We start from the raw sequence: 22,459 nt of genomic DNA on the forward strand, positions 1-22,459 counted from the left end.
TATTTTCAAATTCAAGCACTTTTCTCCTTTTCTTAAAGCCTCTTAAAGCAATATGTCTTGAAGGAATTTTGTAGTTCATTTTCAAATTATGAAAGCTGCTCCTCTCAAGTTCTCTGCCCCTTCCCCTCGCTCTGCTAATTTGAGTGAATTATGCTTACTCTTCTCTTCTGTGCGGGTGTTGCTTAAGATAGCGTACCTCAGATTTTTTTTGGTCTCCTCCCTTTCTTTCCTCATCGTTTTCTAGGAAGTAATACTTTGTATCATATGCAGGTTGCTTTGTATGTTGCTCATGGCATTAACAAAATCTTGTTTCAATTATTTTATTTTCTGTCATTTAATTTCTTAAAACTTTTATTAACTTTGTTACTGTAACAGATTACATTTCTTGGGGGTTTGCAGTCTCTAACCCAAATAACTTAGTCTTAACTCTGAATTTACAAATACTTCGACTGAACTAAACTGTTAATTTGTTTGTTGGTAGACAGTATATTGTTGTAAAAAGGCAAAACTTAGGTGGAAACATTGGCAAAAGTTTCAAGAAGTGTTGTGTGTCACCTGATTTTCATATGGGTCTGAATCTGGAATTGTTGTATGTGTAGCTTTTAATTTATATAAAGTCCTTAAGATCCATGAATTAACACTTTTCTTCAAAAATAGTAAGTAAATCATATGTCTCTTGAGAGATTCTGATGAATCTGAGAAGGAAAATAGTTCTTTGCTCCACCCATCTACGTTAAAGTTAATAATAACTCAAAAGAACCAGCATTTGGTACTTCACAGTACATCTTGTTTTGTACTGATAACTTGTAGTGCCTTCTCATGAGAAGATGTAATGTTATAATTTTGATGTATATCCTACTTTGCCTCTAGTATTTTCACAACAGGAAAGAAAAGCCAACCACAATGTTTTTTGCTGGGCAAAGGCTAGCCAAAGTGTTCTTCATATCCTCTAATTTATGAACTAACTGTGGTAAGACATAGAATTGCCTTGGATTAGGTATGGTTTGTAGACTTCCTCTTACCAAATGATTCTGGCCTATAAAATTATAGACAACTTGGAGTGTCTATATCTTCATGCCCACTCCTTCCCATGATAATTTATGTTCTTGTGGTTTCTAGATGGTTGTAGCCTGAATATAATTACCTGGTACAAATTGATAGATTACCTGCCAACAAAATGATAGGTCCTATGTAAAAAAAATGGTGTGCATTTCATACAGATGATATCATTTGGCAAAATAATTTCTTGATGCTATAAATTATTTATTGATAGCATACAAGTAGGAAACTAAGTTATATTCAGAAGCTGGCTCAAGCAATGATTGCAGTTGTCACTAAATACTAGTAACTATAGAAATGGTCTTGATCATTAATCTGTTCAAAAGTTATTAAAATTTGCGACCTAAAATTACTAAAAATAGGATTTTTTTTTTGTAATCACAAAAAGGCAAAATGACCCTAAAACTAGGCACAACAAATTGGGGGGAGAAGGCAAAAAAAGCCTACATAGCAACATGCATGGGTTGGTTAAGCCAAATAGACCAAATAGCTAGTGCAAGCATGATGATGTGCAAAATGAAATGGGAATTAGGACAATTAACTGAGAATTTAGAGTATTACAACAGTCTCTTAAATATATTAAAAGAAGGAACAATTTGGAGAATGAAGTAATTAAGGAAGCTGGAAACTGCAAAAAAGAGGATTGGTGTCTTGGTACCAGTCTTCAGTAAAAGATGTTAAAAGAGAAATTTTCAACAGATGTACTGTCTTCTAATAATAGAAGATACTGCACTGTCAGAGACAGATATGTCAAAAGAGGCATTGTCAGAACAAACTAGGTGTTGTGCTTTCCGTAGTTCTTGATGTGGTTTGAGAACAAGGAGTCAGATCTGGAAAACTGTGATCATTATACCTCTGTTAAATAAACAAAAAAAATCACAGGTTTGTAAGCCTTGAGGTATGAACTTAAGTGCTGACAGTGACTGAATATAGCATTTGGAGGGAAAAGAATACAAAGCTTCTACCTGAACTTGATTTGATAAAAATAGAGGCTTTCAGCATTGGAAAAGACAATCAAGCCTCTCCAATCTGTTAGTTTTTGTATTATGCAGTTGGAAGATGGACAAATTAAAGACTTGATCTTTTTTTTTTTTTTTTTTTTTTTTATAGCTTCAGGTTGTCTGTGAGTGGGCAGTTATGAGAAGTTAGTAATTGGGGTCTAGAGATAAAATAGTCCATGAGAATAGTAGCAGACTGGATTTGTGGAGAAACAAAACTTTATTGAGACAATATAATTACCTATCTATAACAGGATAATAAACGCTGTGCTATATATTTTGACTGTGGTAACATCTTTGACACTGTGAAGTAATGCTTTCATAGACAAACCAGGCAAGTATGATGTAGAACAACAACAAAATTACTTCAAGAGTGATTAGAAACTCCATGATATCTTAGCTTTTGCATTATATGAGGAATAACTATTGATATTTCATGATTGATGTGGAAGGCAGTACCTCAGAACATATGTTGCTGGATTTTTTTTAGGCCGTCTAAGCCTCTCTTCCTAAAGCATTCTGTAAATTTTAACATAGTTCGTAAATGAAGATCCTGATGGTATGTGAAAGCATCAGCAGAATGTGTAGCTTAATGTGTAGTAGACAAATTGCTACTTGGTATTTGAAGAATGAGGGTGTTGAGAAAAGAAAATCTTAAGAAAAATTTTGGGACCTAGTAATTAAAATAATAGAAGTTCAGATATGACCATTGGAGAAGTGGATTGTCTTTGGTTTTCAGAAAGTTAAGTAGTTGGGAATACAAGAGCCATTTTCTTTCTGAAGAGTGGTAAATAAAGGCACCCCATGAAGCTGGAAGTTGGTATATTTCAAGTTGGTAGTGCACTGCAGAGAAAATTTTGCCTTTTAATATTCTGCAGTTTGCTACTTATTATGTCCTTAAGAGCAAGATGTTAGTAGAATTAAAAATGAAAGAGGAGACAATTAAACACATCAGGAGAACAGGCACAATTAGTAAGATATTAATTCAGGAGATTTGGAACAAGCCGGCAGGTAACTACTGACTTAAAATACCAAACTAAGTGGTGTCGGTTGTTTGTTGTACACCTCAGGATCAATATGTGAAAGAAAGTTAATCAAGCTGTGTGGTGCTGTCGACAGGCTGGAGGGGAAGGATGCCATCCAGAGGGACTTTGACAGGCTGGAGAGGTGGGCCCATGCAAACCTCATGAAGTTCAACCAGACCAAGTGCAAGGTCCTGCACATGGGTCAGCAATCCCAGGCACAAATACAGACTGAACGGAGAATGAATCAAGAGCAGCTCTGAGGAGAAGGACTTGGGAATGCTGGTGGATGAGAAGCTCAACGTGAGCTAGCAATGTGCCCTTGCAGCTCAGAAGGCCAACCACATCCTGGGCTGCATCAGAAGAAGCATGGCCAACAGATTGAGGGAGGATCTGTTGGTCATGAGATCGAGGATTCAACCCCTCTACTCTGCTCTCATGAGACCCCACCTGGAGTACTGTGTCCAGTTCTGGAGCCCCCAACATAAGAAGGATATGGACCAGTTGGAGAGGGTCCAGAGGAGGGCCACAAAGCTGATCAGAGGGCTGGAGCACCTCTCCTATGAGGACGGGCTGAGAGAGTTGGGGCTGTTCAGCCTGGAGAAGAGAGAGCTCCAGGGAGACCTTATTAGCGGTCTTAGGGGGCCTATGGGAAAGATGGGGAAAGGCTCTTTTAGCAGGGCCTGTTGTGATAGGACGAGGGGTAATGGTTTTAAAATAGAGGGAGGTAGATTTAGATTAGATATTAGGAAAAACATTTTTTTACAATGAGGGTCGTGGAACACTGGCACAGGTTGCCCAGAGAGGTGGTAGATGCCCTATTCCTGGAAACATTCAAGGCCAGGCTGGATGAGGTTCTGAGTAACCTGATCTAGTTCGGGGGATGTCCCTGCTCCTTGCCGGGGGGTTGGACTAGATGACCTTTAAAGGTCCCTTCCAACCCTAATGATTCTATGATTCTATCAAATTTAATAATGGTGTGATTTTGAGGAGGGTAGGTTACAGTATATCTTTGCAGTTTTTAGATACTGAGAGCGCTGAATTTATTACTTCAGTGCTTTTATGCCCTGCGCTGATGTGGTCCTTCATAATTTTCAGTGAAAGCTATATGTTTGGACAGATTAATAACTGGTTCTTTTTGCAGTTAAGAACTGGATTTATAGTACACAGCAGGAGCTTTAAGAGGGTTTATTATGCTTCTCACATGTAATTATTCTGGTATCTGAGGTGGCCATCAATATATAATCAAATGTACTGATGCTTTTAAGACTATATTAATTCTAAATATCAATTTCTGCAAGAATTTGGAACAGAGATTTAATTTATAAAATTGTTGGTCTTATGTAGTACATAGTTCTGCTGGTAGATTCCTTGAGAGAACAACTTTGGTCTGTTTGCTTAGCTTCTTTCCTTTACAAAAAGTAAATTTTTGAGGCCAGTCAGAATATGTTAATGTCACTTGATAGTGTTGTGTAGAAAAATTGATCTATCTATAAACCAGCATGGTAAAATTGTCCTAGAGTGTTACAGCTGTATTGCTTTTGTGGCCTATCTTTTTGAGCCATTTATCATGGTGTAGCAGTATGTGCTGTCAATCTATTCTCAGTACTCATTTAGGAATAAAACATGATTTGTGTAAATGTAAAACTTCAGGAAGGAGACTATGAAAAGAGGTATCTATTGATTAAAGGAAGATTGTTCTATAGCTAAGGTCTCTGAAAATCACCTCTACATATTTAGAGATTATCCTGTTTTAATGATTTACTTCATTTTGGCAGTAAATGTTAAGGTAGCATTGTGCCTCTGCTTCACTCTGTCTTGTAGAAAGTCACCTGTGAAGTCCCCAAACCTCCTTTTGCTTGGCACAAGACCCATTCCAGAACAGAGTCTGCTGCATTAGGATTGGTGCTTTGTGGCCAGTATTTCTTCCCAAACTGAAATACTTAGTATATGGAGTATAAACTAACCACATGAAATTACATTTTTGTAAATGTCATTTATAGATAAAATAAAGCAAATATTTTTAAAACCTTCCAACAGTTGACTGCTTTCTTGGGAAATAAATGGTGAGGACCAGTGGGAGATTTTAATTTATTTTCCCAGACCACGGTGCTAATTAATAGGCTACTGAAGTATATCAGCACAAGCAGGGGGTTCTTTCTGATGCTCTACAAGGAATTTGATCTTCATTTCTGCTGCTTGTGAAGATCTTAAATCTTCCCTGCTCTCTGTTTTGTATCATAGGTGATCCATCTGCAAACAGGTGTTTACCTTTTCTGCTTTTCTGGACACAAATGAAAAACACATGAGTGTGCTAGAGTATTTGGTGTTTTTTCTTAGTAGGGCATTAGTTTTTTTGTGATAATTTTTACATTTACAAAAAAAAAAAAACCAAAAATCCTTATCATTTGGAGCATAACTGGGAAACAGTGACTCCACTGTTAATCAGACTTGCAAACAGATGACAAATAATGGGATTACTTTGAATTACTTCTACTTTATTCACATTTTCTAATACTTCTTTTTAAGAGTCATATGTTATTTTTCAGAAGCCTGATGAATAGGATTTGAATTTTTGAGATTGCTTTTTAGAATACTGTAATGTTGTTCAAAGTTCTCATAGATTTTTTTTTAATTCTAGTTTATGTTGTAATTAAATAAGTTGAAAGTATCTGCTTAGTCTAAGCACCTGAAAGTTGCAGAAGTTTTCTGTATGTCTTACCCCTAAACAGTTGATTTGGGAGGTGTCACATTTCTATCACGCTGTAAAGATGAACCCTGGAAAAAAAAACTTAAAACCATATCTACTTATTCAGGAAGCCTGTCAGCTGCAAACTGTTGGAACTGGGAGAGTACTTGCAAAATACATTAGATAGGCTTATCCTGTTCGTATTGGCATCTGTTTTTCTCCATTCCTGGAGACAGAATATGTAGCTGGCTGGGTCTTGAGTCTGATCTAGTGCATTTCTTTTCATGTTTCTGTACTGCTTCTATGCTTTTCTTACATCAGTTAAACTTTTACATCCATTAGCACAGCTCAGATAGCACAAGAGCAGTTTTTCTGTGCTATGGTGCCTCCAGAGTGTAAACAATAGAAGTGTTGCCCAAATACCAGTTGCAGGACTAAATCCCTTTACATACACCTTTACAAACTATTTGGAGAACATGACTTTCCAAAAGGTCTCAGAGTAAAATGTGAACCAACAAAGTTTGACAGAGTTGTGTTGCAGAGCAATTCATATTGGTAGCTCTTAAATGGAGGAGAAGTGAAATGGACTTGGCTTTTTGAGTCATGAAGTTTTTCTAGTGGTGATGGCAGTAATGCTTTTTGACGTGTATTATACACAAAAAGTGTGAATTCGGTTCAGGAGTGATTGAAATGTAAGTATCACAAAGATACATTTTTAGGATGTTTCAGAATAAAGCCCAAACTTTAAAGATACCTCCTTATACAAGACTAACGTAGTTATGCTATTTCAAGATGCAGAACCAAAGAATAATTTTCCTACTTAAAACAAATTTGTGTTGCTGGTGAGTTTAGATGTTTTGCTCTGCCCCTTGCAAAATTAGCATTCTAAACAGGCCTATTCCAAAGAGGAGGCTTCTGTAAAATTCAGCTGTTTGACAAACTTTTTGGAACTGAGCATGAAGCTGTTTTCCATACATCAGGCTTCTATCAGCTCAGCTGTGCCAGTCAGGAATGTGAAGAGGTGTGAACACTGACTAGTTTAGCTGTTTTGGTGGAAGCTATTAGCAAATATGTTATTATATTGGCAAAACTTTTATTTTACCAGTAAAATTGGTCCGCTCCAAGATATGTCTCTGTAAATGGTTGTTGTAGTTTAGCCCCGCTTGGGACCAAACTATGCAATCTTCTTCTCTCTCCCTCCACCCTCTGAAGGAACAGGGAGAGAAATACCAGAAAAAAGGCTTGAGGTTTGAGATAAGGACAGGGAGAGATCCTTAAAGTTACCATTACGGGCAAAACAGACTTGGCTTGGGGAAAACTATTATTAAAACCAAAGTAGGATAATGAGAAAGAGAACAAGATAACTTCCCCCCACCCCTCCCTTTTCCTGGACTTAACATTGTCTCTACCTCCTTCCTGGCCCTGAGCAGCACAGAGGCGAAGAGGGAATGGAGGTTATGGTCAGTTCATCACACGTAGCTTTACGCTGCTCCTTCCTCCTTGGGTGAAGAACAGTCCTTTGGGAATTGCTCCGGCGTGGGTACTTTTTTCCACGAGGCACAGTCCCTCCAGAACAGCTGCTCCAGCGCGGGCCCTCCATGGGCCACAGCCTCCTTCAGGTGTCCACCTGCCCTGACATGGGGTCCTCCATGGGCTGCAGGTGGATCTCTGCTCCTCCATGGGCTGCAGGTGGATCTCTGCTCCTCCATGTGCTGCAGGGGGACAACCTGCTTCACCATGGTCATCACCACAGGCCGCAGGGGAATCTTGGCCAGGAGCGGCATTACTCGTCCCCCTCCTTCTTCACTGACCTTGGTGTCTGCAGCCATTCCTCTCACAAGAAATTCTTGACAATTGGCAGGCAGACACCTCTCAGGATCTCTTCACTTCTCATCTCCTCTCCACCTCTTGCAGCCGGGCCAGGCTGAGTTGGGCCCAGATGGCCATCCGCCAGGAGGCCAGAGGGTGAGGGCTGCAAAGCTCACAAGGCTCACACCGCTCCTTCTCTGTCCCCACTTCTTCATATCATGTTCTTCTTTTTTTTTTTTTTATTTTTTTTATTTTTCCCCTTCTTAAATACGTTATCACAGAGGTGTTACCAGGGAACATTCTGCTACCAATTGGTTCGGCCCTGGTCAGTGGAGTGTCTGCCCTAGGCCTGGACAAGTCCACTGGACAAAGGGGAAACTTCTAGAAGCTTCTTACAGAGCTGCCACCATAGCCCCCCTCTACTAAATAAAACAAACACAATGGTTTTACATTCTGGTATGAAGTGTAATTTGTCTCGGGAAGCTATATTTGCCCTATACTTGCAGCATTTTGCCAATACCTCTAGAGTATTAAAGGCCTCTGGCATTGACACTGACCAAACTTCCAAGATGTGTCAGTCTATCCAAACTAATATGAAAAGGGTGGAAGCTGAAAAGAGGTGTGTTGAAACAAAGATTGCTGAGAAACAGATGGGAGCTGACAGGATCCCTTCTCTGTTGGTATCCTCCTTGCATGATTCAGATCTGCTGTGCACCTCCAGGAAGGTGGGCTTTTTTGCTGAAGTGACACCAAGTCTTTGAGTTTGTGCTGCTTTTGTCTCCAGAACATGAGCAGCAGCTAGAGTGCTTTTTTTTTTTTGGTAAGTAATTGAGCTAGACTTTTGCACTGGCATTAAGCCTCTTAGTAGGGCTTTGCTGTTTTTTTTCCGCAATTATTTCTTCAGTCACACGTAGCCTGAATGTCCAAAATATTCTGAGTTTAGGAATAAGAAACAGTTGAAAATGAGTGTTCATCTGAAAGAGTGTGTTAGCATTTCTTTTTCAATATGAAGTGTATACAAGGTTTAATGATCAAGTCATGATTCTTCCTTGATTTAAAATGAAGTATTGACTTTCAGCTGTGCATGGAAGTAATATTTTTCTTAGGACTTCATGCTCATTGCTTATTTGTTCATCTAAATAGCACCCTGAAATTAGCAGTATTTTGTATAAAATCGGAAATGTCAGGATTTTGGACTCTGTCCTAATGAAGAATACCATAGCAGACAGAGCCTGTGAGTTGTAAGATTTGACACTGGGTTAGTTTACAGTGAATGAAACCAGATTAAGCACTGAAATCCTGGATATGAACAGCATAGCAACACGGTACAATTGTGGAGACACTTACTGATGGCTTAATGTTTATTTTTCGGTAGCTATTATACTTGGACTGATGCTTAGCCAAGTTAACAGAAATAAAGCTGGAAGATTTTAGGCAACTTCAGAAGCCCTGCTGTAGGATTTTGTAAAGCAGCATTTATTGTATTTGAGTTCTAATTTTCTAAAGAGAAGACCCAAGAAAAGATCACCAAACATTTTTTGTTATTACTAAAGATTTCTCTGCTGATTTCCAAAGGAGACCTTTTTCAGGGAATCTCCTCTCTTGTAGCTGCCTTCTCTGCTTTATGTTGTTTTATTCATCTTTCTTCCTTGCCTGATGGACTTATTTTGTACAAGGATTGCAGGATTTTTGGATGGTTTTCTTGTTTTTGTTTCACGGTTTAAAATGGTGAGGTTTGAGATTTCACCAAAGAAATCAATATGACTCATTAAAATGGTGCAAAGATGCAGTGTCTTTTGTGCCCATTTACAGTATTTTCTGTGGGTGTTGTTAGATTGGTAGGATGACTGTAAGTAGCTGGTGAAAATGTTTCCTAGTAAGCATATGGTCTTCATTACTTCTGTTTTTAAAATACTGTGATAAAATAAAACACTTTGTCAGTAGCTAACAAAGAAAAATAAAATAATTTTGGGTGTAGAAGACACAAACTATTGAAAAATAGCTTGCATTTTATCATTTTCAGAAATTCCAATGATGGCAGCATCTGGCACTTTTCCATGTACTTGAACATTAAAAGCATTCTGTATCCTAGTGTTTATGTCAGAGTTGGCTGAAACCCACTTGTCTCTACAAGACAACCCAAGTTGTCTTGTAGAGAAAACTTTGTCATTGTAAGTTGTAGATGGTACTGCAAAGTAAGAGTGTAATGAGAATAGGTTTGTGGATAACAGGCTTTCTGTAAGTAAAAGTAAAGGGAAGAGAATAATCTGTTTGATACATGGGACAAGAAGTAACTGTTAAAATTTCAGCAAAAAATATTCCAACTTAACAGTAAGAAAAAGCTGTCTAATAGATAGGATGACTTTCTTGTCTCATGGATATCTTTGTGGATATTGGAAAGTCACTATAGGGGTACCTAATGCCATTGTGATAATGTCTTGTAGTGGACTCTGATCACCTTTTCAAGAGGAGAATGAGAGGCCAAAATTTTGTAACCTCTTACAAGAGAGTACATCTGTCAAAATAATTTTAAGAAACTGCAACTAGAAGGTGCTTACTTAGATAAAACTGTATCCTTTGTACAATAAGAAGGGATATCATACATCGTGTACCTGCTCAGTGTATATAATACATGATTGTCAGTTTCTTTTATTTCTGTCAAATTGAAGTCGTGATCTTAACGTATGTGGGAGTGAATTTGGTAATGAATCCTAACATCTTTTGACATTCAGACTGAAAAACCTAAATAAAGTAAAATACATGGTCTGTAAATAAATATACCATCTCCTCTCCTACAAATGGCTCTAATTCCATTACCTTTATTGTAGTTCTGAAAACCTTCACAATGTAATGTCCCAAGATACTTGAGTACTCTGTCCAATTAGAAGTTTGTTCAGTTGTTCGGACTGAACAACTGTTGTCTTGTAATGTTTTGTGTTGTATTTATTTATTTAGAAGGTGTTTCTCATCAATGAGATCTGAGTCAGAGAATTTGATTAGAGGTAATTGTGTTAGAAAAATCTGTGCAGAGGGGAAAAAAACGCAAGAGTCTGATATACCAGTTGTGTCCACTATAGATTTTTTTGTGAAGGCAAAGATTCTGTTTACATATGACCCTTCCTAAGGAGCCAGTTGGCAAAATCTGTTAGCAGAACAATATTTAAGTTAGGCAATGCATTGAATTAATCAGTGATTAGATTCAGCTGTTTCAATTAACCAGGTGCATTTACTTTTTACTACTTCACATATTAAATTTCTGTAAATGATCAGGAGCTATTACATTTAGTTATGCATTGTATAATCAGAGAATCTGTTAATGTTAAGAATATTCAATATCACTTGCATATGTATTTCGAAGAACAGGCTCTTCCAACTTTTCTTTGTTCACTTAGTCTCTAATGTACTGCAAATTTTCACTTCCATCTGATGTGCAAGAGCAGTTTATTTAAACTGCAAGCTGGGATTTATGCCTTCATTAGGTTGCACATAAAATTAATGTTATATCAGGACTGCAAATAAAATTCATGTTACAGTTCATGATTTCAGAAATAGGGGACAGGTGTGTGCTCATTCTTTGAGCTAAGTAAGGTTTGAGCTGTTCACATATTTTGTGTGTATAAATCAAAGAGAAAGTTTAGAAAAACTTCCGTACTGATTTTGAGTTTGCTTGACACTTTTCCAGTGTCAGCTACTAATCATTAATGCCCCTTGAGGGACTATGTATTTGATCTTAGAGGGAGAATTTAGGGTCGCAGTACACATGCTATGTGGAGGAGCAGCCCCCGAATGCAGTTGAGTCAGCCTCTTCACTGAACATTGCTGTACAGATTTGTCAACAAAACTGTATACAGTCACAGCAAACAAAGGTCTGTTCAGGTAATACCCACTTTAGAAGGAGTGTTGTCTGGTTCAGATGAGAAATAATTATATAATTAAGTAGTTACTTTAAATTTCTGTCTTAGGGTAATCATGTCCTTATCAGAGACTACTGTGTATCAGTGACCTCGGACCTGAGACTTCTCTGAGGCTATCCTGACACTGTACTGCTTTGCTGTGGCACTATAAATATTCATAGAAAATACACCTCACTAATAATCCTTAGCTTTACACATTTTTTTTTTCACTACAGAGCTAGTAAGATTGTTAGCATCTGCTGAGCTGAGGTTTGGTATCTTTCTGTTGACTCCTGGCTGATTGCCGGCATTAGACAGATGCTTCTCACAAACATTTGCTCCCTTACCTTAGTGGTAATAGTGTGTCAGAGGTGGGTGGGTGGAGGACTTCTAGCAAAGCAGGTGAGAACACACAGAGGTTAGTACAGACAGCTTACCTCAGTTTTTAGCTGATTTCTGGGTAGGTTTTGCAGCCTGGATGGTTTCTGGGGGAATGCCACTGCTATACTGCTTGGAGTAATTGACTTCACTATTTTAAAAATAGCTTTTATAATATAAGTATTTCGAGTCGTAAGATCAGCAGTATCTGTACTAAGTAGTCAGTTGTTACATTTAAGAGTGTGTAGCTAGGAATATTTGTATGAACTCAAAACAATGGTGGGGAATTTGGGTATGTCTTAGCCTCCTTACAAGGCAGGGAAGAAATCTGAGTACTTAATCAGAGTGTCACATAAAAGCTTAAGCTTTTAATTGAAATCTTGTTTTCAGAAAATGGTCACTGTGTCACATTTGATTTTTAAGGTCATGTAGAAAAGTGCCTCCATTTAGATTAGGAAGCTGCTTCTGCCTAGAAATTCAGAGTGTGACCAGTTAAACCTTAGCTGGCTTAGCAAAAGAGAGTGATCATAGCATCTCGTAGGTAATTCAGTTTGGGTTATGGAGTGAAGAACTGCTTTCTTGTAACTTATATTTGGCATGTTTAAAAGCTAGAAAATATGGCCCAGAAATTTGCAGGCCTAATTAAAAGCCTATTGAAAGCCAGGCTGGTGTTGCTTGAGATGGTCTGTGGCTGTGTCCCAGAAGTGTGGTTGGTGTTTTCAGAGTTGTATGAGGCTGGGTACTCAGATCACATAAAAATTGAGTGGAGTTGGATAACTGGCAGAGACTATTGTTTGTCCCCTTCTACTCTTTCAGTAGCTAAATTCTAGCAGAAAGTTTTGCATTTGATTTAATAATTTTATCTTTGCCTTCCAATTTATAACACCTGATTTTGTTTAAAATACAGGGTTAGAATGTCTAAATCAGTGTGTGTAAAAGCACTAAAGTAATTGATATATTGTACACATTCACAGTCATCAACTGGGAAACGAAATGTGTTTATCAGATTGTTGATCAGATTTTATACCTGCTGACTTAAGGGTTTTTTAACTCCTTTCATCTCCCTTGACAATTTGCTCTGACCTCACCTTTTTGTATCGGTTCTGATCTCTAAGCTTGCCTGCCCAGGAAGTTGTACTTCCTTTCCTTCTGACTAACACATGGCAAGCATTTTCCAAAAGTCGTTACTCATTTTGCTAGCGTATTTGGCAGCTCTGACATTGCAAAGTTTCATATAATGTGTCTGTTAGATTTTGGCCTTTCTCATCACAGAGAACTGCTTGTGTTCTTCTGCTTGTTTCATTAATCTTTATTAAGTAAAGATGTAAGCTGTCCTTAATTGAATGCTTTCTTTTGGCAGTAGAACAAGTCAAAAGGTGTTTCTCATTAATTTGTTATTCAGCAGGGATAGCCATCTATCTGGATTGAATTTGTGACAATGTTTAGTCCCTATTTGTAGAAATGCTATGTCAAACATATTTTTCTATGTTTTGCTCAGAATATCCTATACAGGCTGATTTTATAATGTCATTTGTCATGTGGGAATTGAGCTACAGGGAATTGGTCTGTGTTGACAGCATGTCTCCGTGTTGGTTTTTCCTCTCCTTTTAGTACAATGTGTTTTATATTTGGCATTATAAAGTTTTATCATGCTATCAAATAATGAAGAAGTGCAGAAATGATGGCTTTTGGTTTTCTCTAGCATGTGATACAAATATTTTGGACAAAAGTCATAGTAAGAAATGCTGACCTTTCTTTTTATGACACAGAAAATAATATTCAGACTTTCCTGTAGCAGTTAATTACAGGGCCATCATTAGCTTGAAAGCAAATTGTATTGAAGAAAAGAGAGAAGCAATTTCAGGTGTTGCATGAGTTTTTATCTCCCTTCCAGTTTCTATGCTTTTAGTAACTTTAAGATTTACTTCTTTCTGTGTGGTTTTGTGGAAGGTGCAAACTGTTTGTGACCTGCTGTCCTGGGGAAAGAGTTAAATTTCATCAAATACAAATCAAATGCACAATAACCTGAGAAATGAAGCACATTTTTGTGCTTTTTCTGAAAATCCAGAATGAATCTAAGGTAACCTACGTAAAAATATTGGTTTTAGTATTATTGTCCTTTAAGTGATGATATTGCAACACATTGGTGTCTGTTTATCCCACATGCTTTCAGGCAGCTCCTAGCCAAAATGAATTGTTTTTATACACGTTAGGAATCCTGTCATCGTATCATCAGTAACTCCTAAGCAAGCAAACAGGGTGTCCAAATGTGTGTTTAGTACACGTCTTGGAGTAGCACAGGATCTGCAGACACATGGAACTTTGTCTGGGACAAAGTTGTTGATTTGGTTTGCCTGCTTTCTTAAAATTTATGAAGAATGTCTGCCATAAATGTAGCTAAAAATCCTACTGTCATCTGGCAAAAATAAAATAAAGCTATGTTGTAGCTGACATGGTATTATAAAGCTAAACCTGGAAAGACACATTAGTCTGTTTTCCTAACAGAGTTCTTTTTGGAAACAGTTTTTGCTAGCATTTTTAAATTTACTATGACATTTTTGAGCATCTGGCATTTGGCAGCTTCACTAATAACACTTTTGTGCAGTCTAACAGCTTTTACTGTTATTACATTTTTCCTGATCTTCAGCCTGACCTTTCTCACTTCATAATATTTATTTCTGTCTCCCAGAACAGAATCATTTAGGGTGGATTCCAAAGCAAAGTATGTCTCTCTTTATGTGATAAATATATTGACCATTTTAAAGTGGATAAACTAGCAGTAGTTTGTTATGACATGTTATTCTTTCCAGAACTTTTGTCCCATATGATGCCTGCAAATACTATAATTTTTCCTGTGGTGTGTTCCAAAGCTTGAGTGCCATCCCATGGCACTTGTACAGTAAGCACAGAAATGATTAGCTTTATTATGTCAGAGGTGACTGCTGCATTTCAGACTAATTGGCCCCTTTCATCAAAGCAGGAATGTCACACCAACCCTAGAGAAGTAGCTAAGATTTTTTTTCCCATTGAAGAGTGTCTTTATTTTGCTAGTTGTCTGATCCAACTAGAGAAATCTGGGGAAAATAAATATTTTTCAGTTCTTCCCTTTGTCAGGAATTTTGATGTATTAATAATGGTGTACTTTAATTGGATAATAGCAGCAGCCTCACTCTTAGTTTTACTTTGATTGGATACGTATTGCCAATATTTACAGGAAATTTATTCGTTTTAATTCAGTTTACCAAATGAATCTTCAATCATTTGCATTTAGTCTCTTGCGTAAAGTTACTTCTGTTAATGCCTCTAGCTAGTCATGAGAATCTTAGTCCTATTATGATTTACTTCTCATCTCATGATTATCTTTCAATTTTGATAGATAAAGACATTTTTAGGGCATCTTGAGTCTTCTCTTGTTGCCCTGTGTCGAAGATTTGGCAGTCAAACAACAGGGGACTTTTTTAGAACAGCTATGAGCTGCATTATTCTATATTGGCTGCCTTATTTTATGAAACTGTAATTGTCATATTCCCCCAAGTATGAAAAAAATAGATATGGGAGCAGAGATATTAGTTTTTACATCACATTAAGCATGTCTGATTTTGAATATTCATACACTGTATGTTATGCTGCAGACTAATAGAGAGAGATAGTGGAGATCTTAGTTAAGAGTATTCTTTCAAAATTTTCAGCTGCAAATTTATCTTTAACCACTTGGAAAGTCCTGAAAAACAAGGGATGCTAAATATAGCCAGTAATGCCACTTTCTCCATTCTTGTCTGAGATAAGGATACAGGATTGCTGGTGGAAATTGTGAGGGATACAGGATTGCTGGTGGAAAGCTGTGACATTCAGTTTTGAAATGCCTGTGGTAAAGGTCTGTGTGTCCCTTAAGGTGTGATACAAGGTAGCCAGTGCAGCTTGTTCTTTCCTACTTGTCTCATACCCAGTTAATTCTTCTTGCTCAGAAGAAGGTAAAGACAATGAAGGTACACTTTCTTACATAGAAGATAGACTTGACTGCAGGGCCAGGACGGGAACAGGAAGATCTAGATCTAAGTGACTATGCTGAATAAGCAAATAGTCCTTTAGTGGACAGCTAGAATTAGTGTTTTCTGATGGTTTCAAATGCTATGCAGATTAGATATGTTTGACAATAACAATTTTCAGGAGACACTTGGAGATCTGACTGGAGGTTATTGTGTCTTGTAACCAGTTTGTTTGTGAAACTGATGTACTTTTTGTAGTAGAGTAAAACAACTCATACTGCAATAATTTAGAGATCCGAGTATGTGAGGATGTGGCAGGTATCAGAATAAATTGTGCCTTCCTAGCACAAGGTGTAGAATAGGGATTTGGGGAGTTGAATAGGGATTTTGAGGAGGTGAAACTTTCTTTCATTCTTTACATATTCCATTATATGAAAATATAAAGCTTTATATGAAGTTAGGCGTCTATGCAGCTACCTCTCCAACTGAAATTATTTAGAAAACTCTTAGTTTAACAAAACTAAGTTTTAAATTCTTTTATCTCCTCTGAATCATATTTCCCAAGATAAAAATGTATTCTCTGGATTTAAGGGACTAAAATAAATTCTCTACTCATAGAAGGAAACTATTTAAATATTGACTGTAGCCTAAGGAAGTAAACTCCAGTAGAAGGCAGTTCAGAGCAAGAGTGTAATCTGTTGCCTTGTTTCATCTTCAGAGACCATCACTGTGAAGTCTATTCTTTCTGTGTTCAACAGGGATTTTCTTTCTAGCATAAAGTATTTTCTGTTGTATCTAAACTTGATAAGCCACTAACTACATCATACTAAACAGGAACATACATTTAGGGTTGAGTGTGTGTAATTGCGAACCTATGCTTTTGCATGCTGAATTCAAGTGTAAGAGAACACAGGGTATTTGGACAAACATAAACTTTGGGTGGCATTCTATATCTTTAAGAAGTTGTTTTATATATTTATTCATATGTGTGTGTATATATATATATGTATGTGTATATAATACAATTACGGTGAGATCTGTGCACCAGACTGAAGATTTTCTGAATGTAATTTTCTGCTCTCCTTCAAACTTCTTGTATTTGTGTTTATAGTTATTTCTGAAACATCTGCACTGAGTTGCTCCATTGACCTGTGCGGTTTACTGGAATAATAATGATCAGCCTTTGATTTTTGTCTGGATAATGAGATCTTTCATTTTTAGAAATAGCTATCTGTCACTTAAGTCTTACAGTTAGATGGCTCTTCTTCCAGGCATTTCATATGCCCATAGTTCCTGCAGTAAACCATTTATAATGACAACAGATTTTGTCCCCACACTAGCTTTGTAAATTCAGAATTAAGATCAAAAGTAGAATTGTGTATTTTTTCTTTTTAATCTGTTGGGACGTGTGAAAACTAGTTAAGCACTCCTTAGAACCTCTAATTTTAACCAGAAAGCCATTAAATAATTTTTTTTTTTCCGAAACCAGGCTCTTACAATGTGCGAAAAGTCCTTAAAAATAGTATTTCTGAAGGACCACTAGAAAAATGTATGACTTATTACCTGTCACCTTTCCTGAATATAGTGTTTGAGGGATGAGTGTTTGTCCTTACTAGAAGAGCATTGCAAAGCATTTTATAGTTGTTGTGTCTACATACTAAATGCTTAATTTTCAGATGTTTTCTGTTTATGAAAACATTTGTGTGAGCACATGTGTTGAGATGTCTTTTCTTTGTTAATAATTGAGGCCAGTACATAATTTCTCACTTACTTCAATATGCTTTTCACTATTCAATTAAAGTTGTTTTGAGTATTTTCTTCATTGAGCAAGATTTTCTTTTTGAAGTGGGCCCACAGATTTACAGTTTCAGTGCTACAGTTCATTCCAATGAAATAACGATATATGCCTAGTTAGAGCCCTTCAGAGCATTTTTGGGTGGATCCACCATATTTTATTTTCTATTCCTTTTATGCTTAAAAATGAAAACACTGTTTCCACAAACTTAAGTGTGTAAATATGAATGGAAGTGTCATCAGTTGCTCTTTAGGGTCTCACAGTCAACTGTTGTCAGAGACATGATTTCGAATAAAACTGAGTAAACTCTTCTCTCTTGTGAGACTTGATGATCTTAGAGGTCTTTTGCAACCTTAAACATTCTATGGTTCTAGTGAAGTCAATAAAATTACAGATTTGACCATAAGAAAAGTGTTGAATCCTTTCTTCTGAAATGTCTGTTTTGAGGCTACATTGACAAAGTCAATGTGCTGGCTTAGTATCCTCATATTTTCTGTGACACTGAGTGTAGAAGTTGAGTTCCTCTTCAGCTTTGCACAATGTAGATCTGATGACTCCAGAAAAGTGTCAAATAGTTAAGGTAGTTTGTGGTATAATGGAGAAATCGGTATGGCTAGCAGATATTGTTTTGCATGGTATGATTTACTAAATATTAATTGGAGTAACAAAGTGCTTTAACTCCAGTTTGAAGTTGTCATTCTTCTTTTGCACTGTATGTTAGAAATAATTTATGAATTTTGTATGTAACATTGGTCCAACTGGAGGAACTGAGGAAGATTGCCCCAATGCGTAATGTTTTTTAATTGGATACTGTAATCAACAAAGTCAATGTTAAGACTTTCACATCTACCAAACAGTCTGTATGTAGAGAAGATTATTCTGGGAGAATAATTAAAAGGAATTTAGGACGTTCAGGAAGTTTTAATCTTGCAGTATATGATGATATATTTTTATTGTTAATGCTGTCCTCACAACTTAGAGTAATGCAGAAACATTGCCTTGAAAGTGCCAGCCAAACTAGGAATCTTGTCTGTGACAAGTATCCCCTAACTGTTTACTCCTGTGATTAGAGGATTTCTCCTAGAGGTACCTGAAGGGGGAAAAGAAAACATGAGAAGAATAGCTTTTGAATTTGCTACCTCTTTGAGGAGGAGAGACCCTTAAATCTGATTCTTAAGTGCTCTGGCTTCTATTAGAACTAACAATAGCAATCAAACATGTTGCTCCTTACCTGTTGACTTCTCCCCTCTGTGTTGGTGGTCACTGATTCCGTAAAAGAAAACCAGACTTGGCTCTTTGCCCACCTAAGGCCAGTACATTGTACAGGTGCAGTATATTAACTGCCTCCAATTTCAGCCCTAAATTACTAGATTACTGTGATTGACAGGCAGTAATCCCTGGCAGAGGAATAGGATTGATATTTTGATTTGTAACCTCTTCAGTTGGTCCTGCAAGACCCCCTCAACTGGCAGATTTTGTGGTTGTTTTTGGAAGAACATGATGAGTTAAAGCAGAGAACAGTAAGAGAACATCCTTCTGGCTACAGCTGTAATTCTAAGTTAATTCTATAGCTGAACAAAACTGTTTATGTAGTTCCATGAAAGTTTTTAGTATTTTCCATTTCATTGTTGCTGACTTGTGGCAAACAGATTGTGTGTACTTGCTAAAGGGCCAACCTTGAGCTCTATTGTAAACGGTGTTTTATTTTGAAGGTAGCTCTGTTTAGATATGGAATAAAGTAAGAGAAGTAAGGAGGGGACATTCATACGTCTAAACTATAGTGTCACAATTTTAGTATCACTTGTGGTATTCAAAGTATCTTTATGGCAGAGTGGAAATAAAACTCAAGCCCAAGCAACATGGGCCCTGTTGGACAGCAGTTGAAGGCCTGTAGAGATACCGTAGAGCCTCTGAGATGACATCTGAATCCCATGTCAGCTGACCCAGTAAATTAAAAAAGGAATTCTGTCCAAAGTGAATGAAACATAGCAGGGCCAGGAATCTGTCTAGACTTAAGATGAAACACGTCATCAACCCACACATGAAAAATCCAACTATTTACTCTTAAAAATGTGCAGGAATAAATAGAATACAATAGCATTCATTGGTTGTACAATCTGGACAACTTGTGAACAAAAGCTAATGGGAAATACTAATTGTTTCCTTTTTGTACTGAAATAGCAATATGTTTGTGTTGTCCTTGATTGAATTACTCATTGTTCTCTTTCTGTTCTAGGTTATGGTCAGACTGGTCCAATGGTTCAGAGAGGTGGATATGACTCCATTGCAGCTGCTGTTTCTGGTCTCATGCATATCACAGGGCATGAGGTATGGTGCTCAAGTAATAAAATTTATTAGAATATTTGTGCCAAATACTAAAACTTGAAGCTGCATGGAGCCAGTTAGCCTATGCTAACATATCTGTTATGCATGCCCTCCTGAGTCCAACAAGAGGTCTTATCTCTGGGAATCTAAGAAAATAATAGTGTTTAGATATTTCACTCCAGGCTCACAAAGCCAATGCCTGAGAAACACAAAATGGAAGAAAAATGGTATCCTAAATAGTGAATAAATTGACAATTTGTGCTAACATGTTAATTGCCACTTGTAGTCGCTTCAAGAGCTGTAATAGACACATTGACACTTGGATCATGGAACCATATATACGTGTGGAAACTCTCACCCATGCTTTGATATTGATATTTCCTCTTCAAAAGAGGGAATTGTGAAGCCATCAGGTATCTCTGACAAACTGTCTTTTCAATCATCCTGCCTGAAAGTAAGCGAAGAGTTTCCATTAGTGCTTCTGTGAAAGCTTTATGTGCTGCTATTCCTACTGATATCCAAGATAGTTGGTAGTTGCAGCAGCGCAGGAAGCATTACAGAGATAGCTTACTATCTGGGTTCCAGGGTTACATAGAATGTGTGTATTCACCTCAAAAAAATGCTGGTCAAATAGGCCTTTACTTAGGCTGTCTTGAATAGCCTACAGGTGCAGGGAATGTGGTCAGCAAATGTCACTTCCCAAATGAGGTAGTGTTACAAGTCTGTTCTATGCATCATAAACATTAGACAGTCTTCCGTTGTGGTGCTTCTGATACTCTGGAAGCAGTAATGACATTTGCATGCCCTAGATGAACAAGGACTTCACTGAGTTTCTGTACTTCGTGTCAGATACTCATGTTTGAGTAGGTTGTTGAAAGCTAACCATGCATTGTCTGGACATAACTCTATTGTAGGATTGATATTCTGCCAATAGACTTATTTTCTTCTGAAAACAATGGCAAACATCAGAACTCTGTGCTTGTGGAAATTACTGTTACCAGAGTCCTCCTTTCTATAAAAAAAAAGGGCGAACGTTATTTGACTGAGGACGCTAAAACATCTCATGCCTAGTGTCCTGAGACTGTCTGCCCATAGATACCATTTTAATGATACGTATTCATAGGATATCACATCTCAGAGCATGAGAAGACATGGAGTGCAGTTGCTGCAGTGCTTCTCTTGAAATGCGTAATGCAGATATAAACTAAGCAATGACTGATCACTGTAACTGTAGTGTAAGTAAATTTTACATTCTGACCCTAGTGTCTGTAGAGTGAAGGTTAGTATTTCCAATACAATGCTAGAAACTTCATGCAAGCCTCAAAATATACCAAACAAAATTTAGTGGGAGTATAAACTGATAGAAAGGGGCGAGTGTTGTTAGTACCACATGAGTAAAGGAAAGTATGTTGAAAAATTGAAAAATACCTGAACTCTTGTAAAGCCTTTCAATGATATGTAAATGACAGAAAGTACAAGTGCTATACTGAATAATTGCACTTAAGTTGTGTTATGAGAGTAATATTCCTCAGTGGCCATTATGAAGATGGATTTTATTTAAAAGATTGTGTTAAGATCTACACTGGAAATCCAGATGTTTGCATCACCTCACCAGGGCTTGAGGCAATGTAATCATAGGAATCATTTAATCATTGTTAGTAACAGTTCCATCTATTCACTGGGGGCTTTTAACAATTCATTCAAACTTAGTCATTTTCTTGCATGATTAAAATAAACATGCTAAAACTTGCTTCTTATTTTTCTTTATTTGAAGTTGGTCATATATTTCATTAGTTTTTCAAAACCATTTTCTGATGTATAGAGGGACAGTTTTGTTTCAAAGACTTAAGTGGTCAATGACTCCAAAGAAGCAAATGTCTCTTGTTGTTATAGTGAAAATTTACTGAAGTGGTGTATTGTATGCTTATTTGAAAGTGACTTTAATGTAACAATGTATTATTAATAATAAAATCTTCCATGTTCTACATTTATGTTCATGTGACTGTGTTGTATTTAAAATTCCACAAAAGTAGCTCTGAAAAAAGTAGAAAACCTTGTTTTAGTCAGCATGTATAAAAGTGACTAAAGACAAAAAAAAGGATCTTCACTTTTTTGTATTCTTTTTCTTTATTAAACTGTGAATTATTTGTTGACCAGATAAGATCAAATTCATACACCGAAAGCAGTACGATCATTTGAAATGCACCACAGTAAACTGAAGTATGATTCTTTTTCTTTTCTTAAATAAAATTGAAATGCCAGAACTGGAAAAAAAAAGTAACAGGTGATGCTGGTTTTGTAATGCAATCCAGTAGCTATAGATAATCAGCATAATAACATTAGTATAACAGTGCTTTGTGGAAACTTCCCTTCAGTAAACAAGGCATTGAATGTGCTTGCAAGATGGTCTTAGAGGTATCAGCTGATGCAGTAGAAAAATTACAATGAATTCAAGCAGCAGCAACAAAACATCTACATACATCACTGAGGTGTTTAATTTTGAGG

General features: G+C 37.0%; 1 protein-coding gene across 3 annotated transcripts in view; it reads left to right on the forward strand.

The window, feature by feature from the left end:
- SUGCT (succinyl-CoA:glutarate-CoA transferase) overlaps nt 1-22,459 on the forward strand; it is a 336,504-nt gene that overhangs the window by 19,597 nt on the left and 294,448 nt on the right. For all 3 annotated transcript variants that reach the window (XR_015257778.1, XM_086741707.1, XM_086741709.1), the window contains one exon: nt 19,866-19,957. Coding sequence is in view for 2 of the 3 variants with exons in the window: in XM_086741707.1 (XP_086597833.1) it covers nt 19,866-19,957 (92 nt within the window). In the remaining variant the exon portion in view is untranslated. The remainder of the gene's footprint in view (nt 1-19,865; nt 19,958-22,459) is intronic.

Source organism: Chlamydotis macqueenii, chromosome 2, assembly GCF_036417535.1.
Source record: "Chlamydotis macqueenii isolate bChlMac1 chromosome 2, bChlMac1.mat, whole genome shotgun sequence".
Classification (NCBI taxonomy): domain Eukaryota; kingdom Metazoa; phylum Chordata; class Aves; order Otidiformes; family Otididae; genus Chlamydotis; species Chlamydotis macqueenii.